General features: G+C 50.7%; 1 protein-coding gene across 1 annotated transcript in view; it reads left to right on the top strand.

The window, feature by feature from the left end:
* Mlph (melanophilin) overlaps positions 1 to 18790 on the top strand; it is a 35942-nt gene extending 17152 nt beyond the window's left edge. Inside the window, exons 7-16 of the mRNA XM_021168811.3 lie at positions 947 to 1151; positions 2924 to 3063; positions 5294 to 5377; positions 7011 to 7163; positions 7372 to 7527; positions 9433 to 9525; positions 10638 to 10724; positions 12182 to 12233; positions 14141 to 14241; positions 17055 to 18790. Of these exons, the coding sequence (XP_021024470.1) occupies positions 947 to 1151; positions 2924 to 3063; positions 5294 to 5377; positions 7011 to 7163; positions 7372 to 7527; positions 9433 to 9525; positions 10638 to 10724; positions 12182 to 12233; positions 14141 to 14241; positions 17055 to 17081 (1098 nt within the window). The 3' untranslated portion in view covers positions 17082 to 18790. The remainder of the gene's footprint in view (positions 1 to 946; positions 1152 to 2923; positions 3064 to 5293; positions 5378 to 7010; positions 7164 to 7371; positions 7528 to 9432; positions 9526 to 10637; positions 10725 to 12181; positions 12234 to 14140; positions 14242 to 17054) is intronic.
* Positions 18791 to 19336: the final 546 nt, after the last annotated feature.

Consider the following 19336-nt stretch of genomic DNA (forward strand, 5'->3'; position numbering starts at 1 on the left):
TGTGAACAGACACCATGACCAAGGCAAGTTTTATAAAGGACAACATTTAATTGGGGCTGGCTTACAGGTTCAGAGATTCAGTCTATTATCATCAAGGTAGGAACATGGCAGCATCCAGGTAGGCATGGTGCAGGAGGAGCTGAGAGTTCTACATCTTCATCTGAAGACTGCTAGCAGAATACTGGCTTCCAGGCAGCTAGGATGAGAATCTTAAGCCCAGCAAGGCCACACCTCCTAATAGTGCCACTCCCTGGGCCAAGCATATACAAACCATCACAAGAGTCTGTGCCCAGCATGCATGAGACACTCTGATAAGCAGTAAAAATAGTTATAAGTGCCAGGCCATGGTAGGTTGCTTTGTTGTGACCCCTCCAGTAGCTCTTGAGCTCAAGCATTGCTGGACTGAGCTGGAACACAGAAGTCAGCCCCTAAGGGAACTACCCTCCAACCCTCCCTCCCCCAGAAGCCATGTCACTCCCCCAGCCAAGATCAAACTGTAAAGATGCTGCAACCGAGGCCTCTGGGAGCCCTGAATACCAAGATCCCATGAGGATGGTGGCACCATGCAGACCCCCTCAGTCCAAGAGCAAGCTGCTCAGGAAACCTCACCTCTACCCTTTGACCTCTGACCATCAAGGATTGCTAAAGTAGGCACAGTTACCATGTCCTCTCCCAAGAAGTAAAAATCTCCACAAGAGTGTTTTCAAGGCTTCAGCCTAAATGAGCCTGGGCCCCTGGATGTTCAGAAATACATCCTGTCTCCTGTATGATGCCTGGGCACGGTGTCCCAGAGAACCCCAGTGTCACAGACGTGAAGCAGAAGGGTGTTAAGTGCTCTTGGCAGTGACTGAAGATAGAGAGGAATAGCATGCTGCCAGAGCAGATGGCTGTCTAGTGTTCAGTCGGTAACCCTGGAGCAGCCAAAGCTGACAGCATGTGTGCTCAGTCCCTCTCAGGTGAGCCCTACTCTGAGGACACCACCTCTCTGGAGCCTGAGGGCCTAGAGGAGACTGGTGCAAGGGCTTTGGGATGTCGTCCCAGTCCTGACGTGCAGCCATATAGCCCTTTACCCTCTGGGGAGGATGCTCACGCTGACCTGGACTCGCCTGCAGCATCCTGCAAGAGTGCCTTTGGGACCACAGCTATGCCTGGTAGGTACTCCAGCTGACCTCTTTCTGAGATATGGGGAGGGGGCATTGAGGAGGGGAGGCATCCCTAAGAAGCAAGCCCCTCCCCTAGTTTACATAGGCAGATTAATTCTTTTAGTGTAACTGGCCTCCAGCAAACCTCAGAGACCCTTTCTTCCCTGGGCTCAGTGCTTCCCTGTGATACCTGGAACTATCAGGAAAGGGGCTAAACTATCCCCAGATCACTGCCTCTGGTATAGGGAAGAGAACTGTCATTCCCTCAAAACAACTACGGTACCACCAAGTCTAAAGTTCCACTGGAAGATCAGTAGAACAGGTCCCATCTAGGAGCCTGTAAGCTACTCATCAGGAGACAGAGAGCAAGAGAAGGAAACTGGTTCCATTAGATTTTATCAGAAATTTCAGCTTCCAAATGAAATCCCCAAGCCTGTGCCCAAGGGGGCTGATGTTCTGGGTTCAGCAGTTAAATTAGACACAGATTACATTAGAGTAAATGAGACTACACACAAATAGTTGCTTCGGGGAGACCTGTTGGTCTCTAGAGAGTGTGACCTCATGTTCCTTGCAGTGATTAGGGTCTTGGATAAAGGTGGGGCTCCAGTTGTTCCCAAAACTGAGTAAATAAGCCAGCCCAGTGACACGAGTTGATATTTCCTCCCATGATGCTACGACCCTGAGACACATAGAAGAGGGAAGCCAGGAGCTAGAGACCTAGCAGTGCCCAGCAAAGGCCCTTTCATTTGGGAAGTTCTGAGATTGGAACCTAGGCTTTGGCAGCCAGTGATTCTCACACAGGACTTTCCACACGGCATCTCCTAGACGGGGAGTGGTGGAGGGGTTGTTACGACAGTGAATGTAAAGTAAGGAGTGTCAGAGTGTGGCCAGCTCTTCTCTGGATGGAGCAAGGGTATGATGCTAGGGAGTACCAGCAGGTCACATGGCTTCTCTGTCCCTCCTCACTCTTGCTAGGACTGGCAGCCATTTCTAGCTCACCCCAACGTTGTAGGGACTAAATGAGATGGTCACATCTGTTGACAAATATGACCAACTGAGCATCTTAAAGCAACTTAACAACTCCTAAGGAGTCAGAGCATGGGCTGGGTTTGGATATATTTGGCAGAGGGTCTCCTAGGCTGTGTTGGAAGGGGTGTAATGTCACTCAGACAGTTTCTGAGCAGGATTCATAATGCAGGGTGGGGCCTGCTGAGCATCAGACACAGGATATGGGGTGTGCCTTGAACTTTCTGGAGGGGAGTTGTTGTATACTTCCTTCCTGGCCTCTCTGTTGTTGCTCGAGGTACCATTTGGGCCAAGCAGAGGTAGTGGGTAATTGTGGGTGAGGACACAATATGATGGGGTCACCTCCTGCTAGGGCTCAGAATAGTTATTCAAGCCACACTGCAAGGGTCTCTCACCACAAAACTCTGTGAACAAGAAAGAACCCTCAGTGGCCACATGGGTGTGTGTGGAAAGGGTTTGGAAAGCTACCTCCATTAGTGGAAAGGCCATGCTAGGGCCCCGTGCCCTACACATTGCAATTTAGACTTTAGAATTATATTACACCTACCCATTGTCAACTTCTCAAGCTTTATGCCACGACCCCATCCAGGGTGGGAGGGACCTCTTTCCTGGAGGTGTGTGGTGTGGGAACCATGGTCCTGTGACCACACACACCCTAATGGAGCATGGCTATGGCTAACTTTGCTTCCCTGAGGCAGACATGTTCCTAAGCTCTTGATGCTTCACTCCAATTCAAACCCTGTCTTTCTCCAAAGGAACAGACGATGTCAGGGGCAAGCATCTGCCCTCACAGTACCTGGCTGATGTGGACACCTCTGATGAAGACAGTATCCAGGGTCCCAGGGCGGCCTCCCAGCATAGCAAGAGGAGGGCCCGGAATGTGCCTGAGACTCAGGTAATGAGGCTTGGAAGAAGTCTATCTGTGTGGATGCTCTCTCTCTCTCTCTCTCTCTCTCTCTCTCTCTCTCTCTCTCTCTCTCTCTCTCTCTTCCCAGGTCAGTTTAAAGAAACTGAAGCTTTTAGCACTTTTAGACAGAAAATAGCCTATAGCATAGGAATGCTTTATTGGAGTGAATCTGAACAACATAAAGGTTAAGAATGGCAAAGCCTCAAAATGTTAAGAGGTGGGGAGGAAAAGAAAAGAGCCATGCCTGTGGCTAATCAGACGGCCTGAGAGACAGAAGGAGCTCAAGTTCAAAGCCAGCTGAGGCTTCATATCCAGAATCTGTCTCTAAGAAGTAAAACTACAGCAACCGCCTGGTTCTTCTGTGATCATACACAGAGCGATCGTGAATTCTGATTATCCGCTCACCAAGATTGAAAGCAGAGCCCCCAAGAGACAGCCATGCAATCTGTATGTTTTAGCCAGGGAAGAACCTCATGTGCTCTGTCCTTAAGACAAAAGAGAGTTCCAAAATTTTTAATTAGTTAACTAATAAATCAATTAAGAGAGAGACAGAAACAGAGACAGAGACAGAGAGAGATTTCCATGTCAAACAAGGCTTGGGCCACACTCTGCTGACTCCTGCAGGGGATGGTGACACTTGTATTAGAAAAGAATGGATGCAGAGTTTGGAGCCTAGACAGGACTTAATTACCCTGCCATGATGGTTTACATACATATGAAATGGATAGAGAAATTCTGAAGTGAGAGTCAGGGGGAAATCCCACCCAGGGCCTCAAGCATGCAGGGTGAGCTTTCGAAAGCTGAGTCACACATGCAGGGTGAGCTTTTGAAAGCTGAGCCCTGGGTATATGAGACAAGCTCTTTCTGTTTAGCTCAGTCTGGTCTGAAGCTTGCCATCCTCCTGCCTCAGCCTCTCAAGTCCAGGGACACAGTAGCCCTGCCATAGTCAGGTCTTTTATTTTCCACAGGGGAAATGAGGTTAGCTCCCTCCTGAGTTGGCCTCCATCTTGGAAACATGGGAGACTCCAGCCCTCCTTGAAACTGTGGCCCCTCAGGAGACCCTTTGTGCTGTGAGCTTGTCTGCAAAGTACCAGAGGCTCCAGGCTCCAGACACCAGATAGAAGCTGGAGTTGACTGTGTTCCTTGTGTGTCTCACTGGCCTGGTGGGCCTCACTTCTCCCTAGCTGCAGCCAGGGCCTCATCAGAAAGCCACACTGAACCCTAAGCCAACAGCCCCATCTATTATTTTGCTGGTCCCTCCCAGCCTCTGCCTTGCTCTTTGGCCCAGCTACCCAGCCTCCTTAGTGGCTTCCCTTCTTGTTCATTCCTTATGGGGCTCACAATGACAGTTTCAGCACTGGGTAGGCAATGGTTTTTCCTCTCTCTGAGCCCCCACCTCTACCTCACGGGTGACTAGACCAAGCCACGTGCTGAGCAACCTACTGAGAATATCGATCAGTGCCACCACCCCCTACAACAAATGGGCCAGGCCATATAACCCCCAAGTCACGGCTGTCCACAGAGGGCAAGCATAGGCAGAGGGCTCAAAGACACCCATGTTGACATTTCCAGTGTGCCCGTCTTCCTTCACTCCAAGTTCTCAGTGCTATGGTAATTACCCACCAACAATGGCAGCTTCCCGACCCTGTAAGTGTCATTTCCCTCTCATAAGGCCGGATGAGCAGTAAATGAGATAATGTAAGACAGAGAGGCCGCCTGCGAGGAGGCCGAGCAAAGAGGAATCGATTTTCCTGCCTCTGTCTGGGAGCTAATAGACTGGCTGACTCAAGAGCCTGGTGACTCAAAGGATTAGAAAGTTGTGCTCTGGGTCACAAGTGACCCAGGGCTTCTGCTACCTAATGACTTTGGTCACCGTGTCCTGCTTAATGCACATCTTCCTGTGCATTAAGTGACCTGGAGCCACCCAGTGACAGCCACAGTCAGTGCTTTCTGCCACTTAGTCTGGCTGGGTGTGTCTCACCTTTCCTACATGGTCCTCCCATCCCCCCTACCTCCACCCCCCCACCCACCCACTGACCTTCCCTCTTGCTTCCAGTACCCTTGGTGTCAGAAAGAGGTTGTTTACAGTTAACCTCCAGGGCCCTGTCATAGGTAATGGCCTTAGCTGGACTTCAGAGGAGGAAGACACTGTGCTGGTGGGGGTTACGGTGAGGCCCTCCACTATAACCAGACCACTGCTCCTCTTCCTCTGCCGCAGATCTTGGAGTTGAACAAGCGAATGTCAGCTGTGGAGCACCTGCTAGTCCACCTGGAGAATGCGGTTCTGCCACCCTCAGCCCAGGTAATCCCCTGGGCTAAGTGAGATGAGGCCATAGCCTTCCATTAAGGGAGGCTGAAGTCCCAAGTATGGCTTCAAGAGAAGAGTCTCAGAGATCTTGCAGATGGTTGGTGCACAGTGCTCCAAGGATGGGCAGGTGAGGTCTCCTGCATAGGCCATCTGTATAAAGCCATTCATGCACAATAACAAGGTGATACAATGTGGTCATTTATGGGTAGATGAGATGACTCCTCAGCCAGGTGGAGACATCACGGGTGCTGAAACTGGACCAGCATCCCCAGCCTGCACTTCCTCACTGAAGAAATTCCTGACTGTCACTCCTCTTCCCCACCCCTAAGTTAAGCATAGCCCAGGACAGATGAACAGTAGCCAGTCGCTAGTGGTCACATCGTTCTCGGTAGTTCCTTTCTAGCCCTCCATGATCCAACTTCATTTCAAGTCATAATGCCACTTACAGGTTCTGTGGCCTAAGTACATCATGTTGGAGAGTGGCTTCAGGCATCCAAGAAATGGCAGCTGTCTCATATCCAAAGCCCACCTGAGATATGTATGTGGGTTTTCTTGGACTTTTTTTTCCCCCCTGACCAAAGCAAATAGCTATTCTGGGTCCTTCAAAAACCTCATCTAAGGCAAAAAGATGGGTTCCCACGCAGTCTGCCACCCTTGATCTGAACTCAAGAAGACTGGCCACGGACCAACCGTGGTACCACTGAGTCACCACATGCTGCAGCCTTCTCTATCCTCTGTCAGCAAAGTTCTGCAACTTGCCGCTGGCCTGTGAGGGGTTAGTCCCTGTTGCAAAAGTGACATGAGGATACAATGTGGACACCTCAACCTTGTCCCCGGACTCACAATAACTTGAGAATAGGAGGGTCCTTGTTGCTATGTGAGTCCAGGACAGACACCAAAGCCCCATGGGAACTCAGAATTTCTAGGTAGAGCTGAGATAACACTGCTGTGGCTCACCTCAGTCTCACAAAAAGAAAATTCAGAGAACCAGAGACCCTTGTCCTCAGCCCCCTGAGCCCCAGCCAAACGCCAAGAGATGCAAACATAGGACCAGAGTTTGGACACAAACGGAAGGGGTTGTGGGCTCAGTGGGGGATAGAGGTGGTGGAGAGAGGATGTGCCCTCCACCTCTGAGCACTTCCCCCAGAGAAAGCTCAAGCCATGTGGTCTAATGGGTCATCCATAAAAAGAAAGATGTTCTGCCCCGTATTCCAACATGGCTCAACCTGGAGAAATTAGCTGAGTGAAAGCAGCTGCCCACAGAGAGCAGAGCCTCTGATGCTATTCACATAAGGAGCCCAGGAAGGAAAGATTCACTGAGACAGAAAGGAGAGAGATAGATGCAGAGGACTGGGGGGTGGGGGGGTGAGTTTTCAGTAGGGATGGAGTCTCAGTATAGCAGAAGGGAAAGTTCCGTGGGAGAGGGTAGTGCTGCGTGCATCAGAAACTGCATGTATACCCTAAAATAGTGAAGATGATAAACGTATATGCACATTTATCCCAGTGAACATTTTGGGGGACAGGGAAGCAGGACAAAGGGTGGGTCTTAAATGGACACCAGTGCTGGAGTTCTCTCAAGCTGGCTCACCTCCCGAGGCTGCCTCTAAGCCCTGCCTCACCCCATCAGGAGCCAACTGTGGAGACACACCCCAGTGCTGACACAGAGGAGGAGACACTCAGGAGGAGGCTGGAGGAGCTGACCAGCAACATCAGTGGTTCTAGCACCTCATCAGAAGATGAGACCAAGCCAGATGGCACCTTCCTTGGAGGGTCCCCAAAGGTGAGGCCAAGCACAGGGCAAGAGGGACAATCCCAGGTAGCTATCTGCCCTTGCAGAGAGGGCAGCTAATTAGCTTCAGGCTTTGGGGATGGGGCTTGATAAGATCACACAGGTAATGAGGTTGGAGCCCAGCCATGGGAATTCACCAGTGTGGCAGCAGCCTGTTCTCTACTTCAATGGATGACCAGTGACACCGTCTTGTCCTTAGGTGTGCACAGACACAGGGCACATGGAGACACAGGAAAGGAACCCTCGGAGCCCTGGGAACCCTGCTCGGCCTACAAAAAGCACAGATGAGGAGCTATCTGAGATGGAGGATAGAGTGGCCATGACAGCCTCTGAAGTTCAGCAGGCTGAGAGTGAGGTAGCCCACCCACCCTACTCCTTTGGATGTTCCCAATGACAATGTCCTGATAACGGGACCCAGTCAGAGGCCTGACAACCCAACAGCCCACCTACAGGCTCACAGAGGCCTCCCTGGCAGCCAGGAGGGGAGCAGAGTGCAAGTTTGGGGGGTTTTCTCACCTCTCCACTCCCCTGCTCAACCTGAGGAGTGCTAGACAAGCTTTTCGGCCATGAGAAAGGTATACATTGTCACTATTTCCATCCTGTGAGCAGCACCTAGACAGAGGCTGAGAGGTTAAGATAGCAGGGCTTATGACTGGACTTGGCAGAGGGTCCTCGGGAGCCTGAGCAATGACTTCAGGGTTTGGGAGAGAGATATGTCAACAGTGCACAGGCCCCGTGCAAGCCAGCATGTGCAGGCCTTCCAGGGACAGATGGAGTGTCTTCTCCAGGGACAACTGCAAGGTCTTCCCCCCCTGGAGTCTTGTTAAAAAAAAAATGTCTAAACCCAGGCTATGGAGATAGCCAGCATCCCTGCCTTCACCCAGCAAATGGTTGCCAGTACCCAAGAACGGGAGGTGTGAGCCAGCCACTGCTCACAGCCAAGGAGTGAGGCAGGCCCAGGCCTTTCCTTCAAGGGTTCCCTTCTAACACATGGCTGACATGGGTAATCGCACAGCCAGTGGCTCTGAAGACCTCAGCCCAAGCGCCTGACTCTGCAACTTAGACTCTTTGTGGGAGGAGACAAAACAACAACAACAACAACAAAAAAAAAAAAAAACAATCAAACAAACAAACAAAAAAAGTGTCTCTTTCCACAACAAAACATGAAAAGAAACAAAGTTACTCAATAGTGAAATTAGTGAGTAGGAAATATGGTGGTTTATCCCACAGAGCAAGTGCCCAGGAAGGGCAGCTTAGAGCTGGCGGTAGGACAGACTATGTGAAGAGAAACTAACATGGAAACTCTATGGCAGTGGCCCTCAGCCTTCCTAAGGCTGCTACCCTTTAATACAGTTCCTGATGTCGTGCTGACCCCCAACCATAAAATGTTTTCATTGCCACTTCATAACTGTAATTCTGCTACTGCTATGCACTACAATGTAAATATCTGTGGGGGGGGGGTCCCTTGGTCTTAGATTCTCAACCTGTGGGTCACGACCCCCAAGGGTTGCTTTAGGGCATGGGAGCCCAGGCAGAGAAGACATATCATACAAAGGCACTGGGGTAGTGTCAAGCTTAGTAAGCTCGTGGATTGGCCGTGGAACCCCAAAATGCAAACAGAGTGATGGGGAAGGGGAGAAGAGGACGGTTCCAGGAGAAGATGTATGGAGAGCCCTGAGGACCCCAAAAATAAACAGAGAGGAGCGACTGGTGATGTCATTCAAATGGTGCAGCATGTGCTTGGCCCGTGCGAAGCCTCGAGTTCATCCCTAGTTCCATGATAAAATGAAATGGAAGAGGAAGGAGTTAACTTAGTTTCCGCATCTGGATGCTTCCTCTAGCTTCGGTGGGAAGAGTAGCCAAGGAGGTGAGAACAGGCCAAGATGGCTCTGGTAGTGGCAGGAGGGAGTGGCCAGGTCAGGATTAATCCAAGTTGCCCCACATACACATCATCCTACACGTAGGAGCCAGCCTTCCAGCTGTGCCTCCAGCTGTGCCTCCAGCTGTGCCTTCCAGCTGTGCCTCCAGCTGTGCCTTCCAGCTGTGCCTCCAGCTGTGCCTTCCAGCTGTGCCTCCAGAGAGTGCCCAGCACCCTGAGACATCCAGAGAGACTCTGACAACCAGGGAGGGAGGCAGAGGAACCCCAGGGCCAAGCTGTGGTTGGGATTCTGAGCTGGCCATCTTTATGATCTGAGAGGGGATGCTGGGTGACATCTGTCTGTCTACCTGTCTCCCATCATCTGTCATCCCTCTTTCCTAGATCTCAGACATCGAGTCCAGGATCGCAGCTCTGAGAGCCGCAGGACTCACAGTGAAGCCCTCGGGAAAACCTCGGAGAAAGTCAGGCATCCCGGTGAGTAGGGTAGAGGAATGGAGCATCGCGAGCCCCAAGGACCTCCTCCGTAGCCCACAGTGCCCCCTCAATACTTCCCAGGAACCTAGAGAGGAACGGGTCTGATTCTCTTGATGCCGCTAATCATGTTTGCCACAGCCGGTTGGTGAGCTGGACCCCTGCGAGAGCTTTTTAATCATTTATTACTTTGAAATAGTAATCATTTAAAAACTCCTTATAGGCTGAGAAGATAGGACATCTATAAAGTACCTGACACACAGGCATAATGGCTTGAGTTCAATCCTCAGAATTTGTAAGACAAGGAAGGAAAAAAAAAAAAAAAGCTAGGCACAGTAGTGCTGGTACAGTAGTGCTGGTGTACACTATAGTCCCACCGCTGGACAAGCAGAGACAGGAAGAACTCTGGGGCTCCCTGGTCAGCTCCCCTCATCCACTTGGAGAGTTAGGGCACAGTTAAGAGACCGCACATCAATCAATATGCTAATTAATTAGTTAATTAATTAAACGGTGGCTAGCATCTGAGGACTGACACCCAAGTTGTTCTCTGGCCTATACACATGGTGCGTGCATTCCCATTCGTACCTGAAACTCCCTATGTGGAACCACAGCCCTAGTAGGCAAACCTCACCTGGTGATGGAGGACCTGACACATTGACATTCTGAGGTGGGTGTGGCTGGAACAACTGAAGGAGAGAGACCAGAACCTAGTATCTGTCCCCAAGTCCAGTCCGAGGTTTCTGAAAGAGCAATGCTGTGGGTGTTGGGATAGGAGAATGAAGAGTGATCTGCGAGGTCCCTAGGTGGGAATCGTGGTTACATCCTTACTGCCCAGTCAATGTGGTGTTTCAGATTAAAATAAAACTGACTTCCTCAAGTCCATACCACGGCAAGAAACTGCTTGTTGGTGATGGGAACCACTGGGAAGTATATTTTAATTTGCTGAGTCCATAGCCTTGTCTAGAACAAGGTTGTAGTCTGAGGGGTGGAGGGCATGCTCTGTCCCAGCTTGACCAGTATCTGCAGGGACCATTGTCCTGCATCATGCCAGCCCTGCTTGACTCCCACCCTGACTGTTATGGTTCCACAAGACACATTTCTTCCTCGGTCTCCAGATCTTTCTTCCCCGGGTTACTGAGAAACTTGACAGGATCCCAAAGACTCCACCTGCAGACCCTGACGACCAAGCCAAGATGCCCAAGGTACGCTCCACCACCACCTTCCAAGGCAACTCTCACAGAAAAGTTGGTGCTGAGGGAGGGTGTGGAGAGTGAGCTGGCAGCTCAGCGATGCCTGAAGGGTACACAGATGGGCAGGGCGGGGTGGGGCAGGGCCCGGCGGCTCCTGATGGGGAAAACCCAGAGATCCCAGCGAGATGCAGAGATGAGGACAGGTGGAAGGAACATCTGTCAAGCACACTCAGATTCCTTGGCTCAATTCTTTAAGCAGCTCTGAGGTCAGGAATGTGACAGCCCACTTAGCCTACTCAGGGGTAACATAGGTGGGGCTTTTACCCTTCCACACACATCAGACTTCGGTAAGGGTCTTGCTAGAGTCACATGTGTTCCCAGATACTTTTCCATCTAGCTCAGGCATAGAAGCCTGGAACCTGTCCTCTGAGAGACTCGAGTGCTGGTTGTTGGGGATGAAGATACAGAGGAGCTGGGTGGTGTCTGGGAAAAGCATTGGGAAAATAGCCCAAGGATGAGTTCAGCACAGGGAAGACACTGTGACTGGGTGAAAGTGAAAGAGAGGCCTCAGGAGAAAGGTCCATGTGTCTAAGGGATGTTAGGAACAGGATTGGGGTGCGCTTCCCAGGCCTACTCCAGGGCCTGTCCCCACTGGCCCAAATACCCACTAAGCCACAGGGCAAGTCCTGCCATGTGTCAGCCATGTATCATCCAAATGTCAGCCATTGGTTCCAGGCATTGTTTTCTGTCCACGCTTTACCTGTGTAACAGAGCCTCGTTGTGTGGGATTGTGTGTGTGACATCTTTTAATAGTGACACATGAACTGAGGCTCTAGGGGTAGGGTGGGGGGAGGTGTCTGGCAAAGGTCAGATGTGTGAGAGTGACAGCAGGGTCCTGACTGGGACTGGGTGCTGGCTCCTGACATCCACAGGATTCCTCCAAGGCCCCCAAGCTCTACCTACAGGAAAGGCAGCTAGACACACCGGGAGAATCCTGGACCCTGGGAAATATTTCTTGGGCCATATGGTCTCTCTACTCTTGAAAAGAGCAAACAGAGAATGAATATCTTCCAGTGTTGAAGAGAGGTGGTAACTTGGAAAGGAGGGAGGAGGCAGTGGCTAAGAACACCAGTGCCAATAGGGAGCACGATTTACAGCCATGAGTCTGTGTCACCAAGGGTGAGTTCAGAGCGAGCATGCAGTAGGAAGGAACAGCTCTGTATGTTGAACCCATGCCCCTGTACTTTTTCCAACCCACCACTGGAAGTGGGCAGTTCCCTGGCATCCCGTCCATGTAGGCACTGGTGCATAATTTACAGACAGTGTATATTCCTGTATCGTTGAGCTCGACTTTTGGCAGAGAACGGGGAAGCAGGTGACCTTGGTAATTAAAGTCAGAATCAAAAAGAAATCCCAAATTAGTTCAAATTACACCTCAGGAATGCCCAGAGATGCTCTCTTCCTCCTAGGCAACGGCTGTGCCCTCTCTCCTGAGGAGGAAGTATTCTCCCAGCAGCCAAGGTAAGAGCCACCCGCTCCCACTCTGCTCCGCTATAGCTGAGAAATGAGCTCAGGGGAGGGGCACAGCCAGCCAGGCTCTGTACACTCCTCCCTAATCTGTAGGACCCACCCTAGACCCTGTCTCTGAAGAACACCCAGAAGGGCCACTGTGCCACCCTGGGGTCCATGCGTGCTGTTCAGTGTGGCTTTAAGCAAGTGCAGGCAGTGCTGGTAGTGCTAATGTTCCCATGGTCACAGTATAAAGGGTCCCTATAGAAAGCATAGAATATCAGACCATAAGAAGACCTTGAAGTCTCCCTGGTGACAAGGATGTCAGCTTTGCCCTGGGCATGCAGATGTTCACTAGTTGTTTTTTCTATCACTATGAAAACTCCTGTTGAGAAACTCAAAGGAGGAAGGCTTATTTTGGCTGACAGTTTCAAAGGATCAAGTCTGGGCTTCCCCCACACACTTAGATAGCACAATTCCAGAGTGGTGGGAGTGTATGGTGGAGAAAAGGTCCTTACCTCCTGCCAGACGGGAAGCAGAGACCTGGAAGAGACTCCTCTTTGCATCCACTGAGGTCCTAGCACACATTAGGTTCTCTGGAAGAATATGGATGGTATCCCAGGTACTCAGACAGGTTCACCGGAACCCTCAGGGTCAGGGTTAACTTAGAGAGGGGATGGTGTGGAGTGCCTGTTGACATTTGGGGACTTCTGGAACAAGAAGACAGAGGTGAGCAGAGTCCTCTTTGTGGCTGGCTTTCAAGGACAGACTGAGCCCCACCAAGAGGCCACTCACACTCAGCCCAAAGCTAGAGCATCTCACGGCCAGGCCACTGCGAGCTCTGAGCATCTCACAGCCAGACCACTGCAAGCTCTGAGCATGCTTTCCAGTTCTTCACTACCACCATCTCAGTGCCAGCATGAAGACAAAACAGCCCCTCACTGGGTGTCCCAGGGCCAGCACGGCACCATAGCGGGTCCTCAGGGCTCTCTATAGGCCTGCAAAGCCAGCTTCATCCTCTCCACTCAGTGCTGTCATCCCTGGGTCGGCTCTGTCAGGTGGGATTCAATTCCCTCCTGGGAATGGAATAACAGGACAGCCATGTGCCTGTAAGTCAGCTCCCGAGAAGAAAGGGAAGGGGAGGGGAAAGCAAGGAAGGGAGGGGAGAGAAGGGAAGGGAGAGGAGAAGGGGTCAGGCCTGATTGAAGCACATCACTGAATATGGGTCTAGAAAGATAGTCAACACTCTGAGGTGCTGCGAGCCAACCCTACTTCCTTCCAGCTCAAGAGATTCCCACAAGAGCCATGCAGGCGTAGGTTTTGTCCACAACCCCTTCATCTAAACACAAACAGTTGGCTAAGAATCGAGGCCAAGGCCCCCAGCTCTGCAGCCACAGGCCTAAAAAAACTTCTGCCCTGAGGATCAGAGTGCCAGCACCTCAGGCCCATTGTCCTGTCACAAAATTACATGACACAGATGCATATGCTCCTGACTCTAGTGTCCTAAGTTCCCTGTTATTCTTCCAGGGCCCAGAAAAGAAGGATAGAAACTCTACTTCCAGTGACCTAAAAGATTAGGCCCTGCCTCCTGTTCACAGCACCCCCCCCCATCTCTTTCGTGCTGCCCCCCCCCCCCCCCCGCGCGCTTCCTGCTCACTAGCCCCACCCCTTTTCTTGGCCTCACCCTTTCCTACTGGCCCCGCCTCCTTTCTCAGTGGCTCCTCCTCTTAAAAGAGAGAGCCACTTTCTGAACTTGCTTTCTACACAGGCACTGAGTGTGCCCTGCAAAGTGTGCCACAGTGCGAAACCTTCCCAACAGAAGACACGTCCACATCTATGACTCTGTCCAATGTCTGAGGTAGACAAGGACTCGTTTGGATAGGTCTTTGATTCATTGTTTCCCCTCTATTTTCCCAAAGGCATAGACGGTAGTTCTTTTGATCGGAAATCAGTGTACCGTGGCTCGCTGACACAGAGGAACCCTAACGGGAGGAGAGGGACAGCCAGACACATCTTCGCGGTAATGTTTCCTCTGTGTGTGTGTCCTGTCAGCTTCACATTTTGATATTGAGTCAAAAGCAAAAGTCATTGGGGGGGCGGGGGGAGAATAGTCATCAATCTACAGAAAGAGAACTGAAAACATTTCTTAAACATACCTGAGTATGTGCTTGCTCCGGGAGCACATATACAAAAAGGGGGCGGGGGGTGAGTACATTAATGAGAGAAAGAATGGTAATGGCAAACCTGCAGACTCACTAAGCACGCAAGGGGCAGGCTCAGATCTGAACAGAGACCTACCCAGGTGCTATGAGGCTGAACCCTCAGGCCAGGCAGGACCACTAGATACAAAGGGTAGACCCTGAACACCCTCATTTGACCCTTGAGGCCCTCAAGTTCAGCAACATGAGCACTAGACACTAGGACAGCTGTGAACCACCTTAGGCCTCTGCACTGAGCCAGGGGCATGCCCAGTGGTTCCACTCAGATATGACACTGTGACATATCAGGTGACAAGCCTGTGGCCTTCATCCTGGAGATACTCAGGGTGACGGTGACAAAGTACCTTTGATCAAGGCCCAAACACATTTTGTGTTACTGTTATTTCATTACTGGGGGGAAATACACTAGGCAGGCAGGCTACATATAAAGAATACGACTGTGTGTGTGTGTGTGTGTGTGTGTGTGTGTGTCAGGATGTACTATGTGTGTGGTCACCAGCATAGAAGGCCATTGGATCCTCTGGAGCTGGTGTTAAACCTGGTGAGCCACCTGGATATGGGTGCTGAGAACCAAACTCGGGTCTTCTTGAAGAGCCAGAAGCATCTTAACCTCTGAGCCATCTCTCCATCCCCATGCTGTAGTAAGAACACACCAGGTCCCAAGAGAATGTCTCTTATCCTTTCCAAAGGCATGTCCCCAGTGACCTAGAGAGCTCCGACTAAGCCCTGCCCATCGAGGTCCACCACCACCACACTGGGACCAAACTTCCAATATATGACCACTGGGGGATACCCTACATCTAAGCTGTACCAACCCTTGTCCCCTATCTCTCTCCCATCCCCACGTTACCAACTTAGCACACTGTCTAATGTTCATCCTTGCTTACTTCCAGTTCCAAGGGTGAGCAGAGGCGTGCCTGACTCAATTCTTCGAACTTTGTCCAGAAAGACTAAGCTCTAAATGTATTCTTTTCTTTAAAAGACGCCTTGGACTGGAGGCATAGCTTGGTGGCAGACTGTCAGTTTAACATACATGATACCCTGGAGTTGGTCACCCATGCCACAGGGAAAGCAGTAGTGATCTCTGGATGGTCTAAGCATTTCTTTAGAATGGATATCTGAATCTGCCTGCTCTCTAGGCTGAATATTAATGACTGCTGGGAAAGAGGTTTCACTGGCTAGCATCAGCGGTGGCCTTTGCCATTCATTGTCCTCTGCAAGCAGCTCCTCACAACATCGGTCTGCATATAGGTCATGTATCATATTCATAGCTCATGACAACACAGTCCCTTGGATCTCAAATTGAACCTCCTCTGATGGATCTCCTTCCTCTCTGTGTATATCCAGCTCATTGCTGTCATTTAGAATGTAATGTGTGCCCAGTGAGCGAATTTTAGCTGAATTCTACACCTAGCACCCATCCAAATCAAGTTTCTGTAGGTATCGCATGTTGAGGGGGTGTAGCCCTCAAGCCCCAGCCAGCCCTTCCCTGTCATTTAGGAGATAAGTGCTTGGGCCTGGAGGCCCTGAGCCCTTTCCAGGAGAAGCAGTAACTGTGTCCTGAAGGCCTCTGCTCACACTGTCCTGCGTGTTCTATAAACCCAATGGACAGAATGAGACCAAGTAAGATCATCGCAAGCATCTCTTACATTCCTTTCCCCATCTCTGGCAGAGCTGCAGCCAAGAGCAGAAACCACCGTGAGCAGAGGTAGCTGGGCAGCTCTGCAGAAAGCTTCCACCTAGGAGCTCACTAAACCAGCCACGCCCTGCAAACTCCTCTTCCTCAGGAGACAGAAGGAAGTCAGGGCCCCTGAACTACCCTCCTAGTAAACAGGCTCTACTGGGGACCCTCACGAATCGTGGCCTCTCATGGTTATGAACTCCATGTTTAGAGGACAGGGCATCACAAGGTAGGGATTCAAGAAAAGTGGAAGATACTCATGAGATCTCTGTGAGTTCAAGGACAGCCTGCTCTACCTAATGAGTTCCAGAACAGCCAGGGCTATGTAGGAAAGACCTGTCTCAAAACAAAAACAAAACACAACCAAACAAAGGCTGGTGAAAAGCAAACACAAGCAACTGAGTTCTGTGTGTACATATGAATCCACAGAGTCAGGGGCTTGCCTGTGTGCCTGTGTGTGCACTAACATGGCTGAGATTGTGTCTATCTGTATACATACCCACATTTTTCTTCATACATACCTATGTCTGTGTCTATGTGTGTATCCATGTGTCACGTACATGCTAGTATGTGTGTCTGTGCATGTACATGTGGGTATCAGTGTACATACCTGTGTGTGTCTGTGTACACAGCACACATGTCTCTCTGTATATACATATTTCTACATGGCACTTGTTGGTGTGTATATCTATGTGTGCATGCACACATATATATACATAGATCTAAGCTTGTATCTGTCTCCCCACCTGTGTGTGTTATACACATATGCATATATATATATATATATATGTGTGTGTGTGTGTGTGTGTGTGTGTCTCTGTTATATCTGTATCTGTCATATAATTGTTAGTATATTTGTTTACTTCTGCGCAAACACTTTGCACACGAACCCATGTGCATGCCTAAATGAACATGTGTATTTGTGCCCTACAGAAACCCGTGATGGCCCAGCAGCCCTAAAGGGAGGCTCATGGCACAGGACAGTACCACAAAGCACCCCACAGTTTCCTCCACATGACCGTCGCCTCCCCATGGGCTCTGTTCTTTGTGATGCTCACAGCTGCTTGTAGTCATCATTCCAGTGAGGAGTAAGAAGAATTTTATGTGTGTCTCTACCTGTGAGACTGCAGGATCTCAAACCTCCAGCTGTCACCAGGTCACCAACCAGGCACCTGCCAGCCTCTGACCTGGGAAACACAAACTCTGTGACTTCCCCTCAACTGATGTTCTCTGCCTGCTGAAGGACACTCAGATGCCATCTCGCTGTGATTCTTTAACCCAGTCATCGACTTTGCTGGGCCACCCTCACAGCTGGGATGAAAAGAGCTGGTTCAGAGGAAGCCCTGAACATGTACACATCCATGACTATGCATGAGCATGAGAGAGAGAGAAAGAGAGAGAGAGAGAGAGAGAGAGAGAGAGAGAGAGAGAGAGAGAGAGAGAGAGAAAGAGAATCTGTGGTCACGATGAGAGAGCGTACAATTGCAGGTGGTGAGTGAAGAGGGGTGGATTCCTCCCCTACCTGACAGATTTTGTTCTTCAGACTTCCTTGTGTGTTCTAGATGAGGGCAGATAACACTGACCACCCCACCCCAGCATTCCCACCACAATAACCACTATCCACAATGCCACACTTAAGACCAAGCCTCCAACACAGGCTTTTGGGGTACACTACATGGAGACCTCGCTTTCTAGATAGCTTGTCTTCAAATGCAGGCTCCTAACACACACAAATGACTGGGATTTATCAAGAACTCAGATCTTCCAGGTCAAGCCCATCAGAGCCAGTTTTGCTGGTGTCTGCACGGTCTGCCCTTCACAGCCATCCCACCACTACAGGGGGGCTGTTACCCACACCCAGCGCTGCCTCTTTCCTGTTGGTTTGTATCCTGTTCTGGGCTAGAGAACATACAGGCCAGAGCCACAAACATCCTAGTGTCTTCTGAAAATAAACTCCAGGAAAAAGCCTCTCACTCATTCAGAGCTCCTCTCAGGAGCGCCATATTTGTTACAACCTGATGCAGGAAATGTGTCCTCCTGTGTCACCTGTGCCCTGAACTACTTGCCACCTGACCCTACCTGCCCTTGGGGGTTGGAGGTGAGGTGGCGCAGAGTCAACAACACAGACTCCGGGAGGTGATGGGAAACAGAAACGCTGCAGCAAGCTCATCTGAACGATGCTACAAGCTCCTTTAATACCCTCCACCCACGCCCCATTGGTCCCAGGAAAGCATCTCCTCTAAACAGCAGTTCCTGACTGACTGACATTATCCACACCAGCAATCCTTGGTCTCTCAGGCAGTCCTCAATTAGGTCCTCCTATAGGAGATGCTTTTGCAACTGCGCAGGCCCCCAGTGTTCCTGCATTTCAAAGGACAAAAGTCCAATCAAGAGGTCAGTGGAGTCTGCAGTTCTAAGAGCTGGGGCGTCTGCCTGCTTCCAGGGACTGCAGCCATCCCAGTGTACCTTGGCTTCACGCAGCTTTGTTGCAGTCTCTGTACACGCCTTTGTGTCACCTTGCCTTGTACATCTCTGAACAGATGTCCTCTTGTCGGGGTAACATTTGCTGTGTGTAGGGCCACCTTTACCCAGCATGCCTGCCTCAGTCAATACACTTGCAAAGGCCCCATTTCCATAGGTTGACTCTTTCTTCCTGGGGCTCTAGCTGGGTGTGACCTGGGGAGATACTGTCTGACCTTCCCCCCCTACAGAGCATGAGAGTTCAAAGACCTCAAAACTTTGCAGTGCACCCCCAAAAGACAGAAAGGTCTCATGGCTGTGCTGAAATCCTGAGGAAAACCAAGGGGTAGGCATTGACTGGCCAGAGAGTCCTGTTAATGAGGCTCCCTTCACTGCAAGGAGCAGAAACCCATTTAAGTAGGAGTGTTGGGAAAGGCACAGAGCTTTCTCCCGCAGCCTAGGGACACAAGCAAGCCAGCTTCAGGGGGTTCAGGTGATGAGGTGGGGACACCCTCAAGCCTCTGCCTCCTTACATGACCCTGATCTTCAGTTTGTCTGTCAGCTGTTCAGAATTCCAGGTGATGCCCCAATGGTCATGATCTCTTCAGCCACAGCTCTGTGATTAGGCCTCTCTGCCAGGGACAGCTCTCTATCTCAGAACCCAGGGCAGTTACTTAGAACCATGTGCTTCCTCCATCCTGGCCACCTAGACAGCCACATAGAATGGGCCTATGCCTGATGAGAAATCCCTTTGC

This window comes from Mus caroli, unplaced genomic scaffold, assembly GCF_978045245.1.
Source record: "Mus caroli unplaced genomic scaffold, Mus_caroli_1 scaffold_1, whole genome shotgun sequence".
In the NCBI taxonomy this organism is placed as follows: Eukaryota; Metazoa; Chordata; class Mammalia; order Rodentia; family Muridae; genus Mus; species Mus caroli.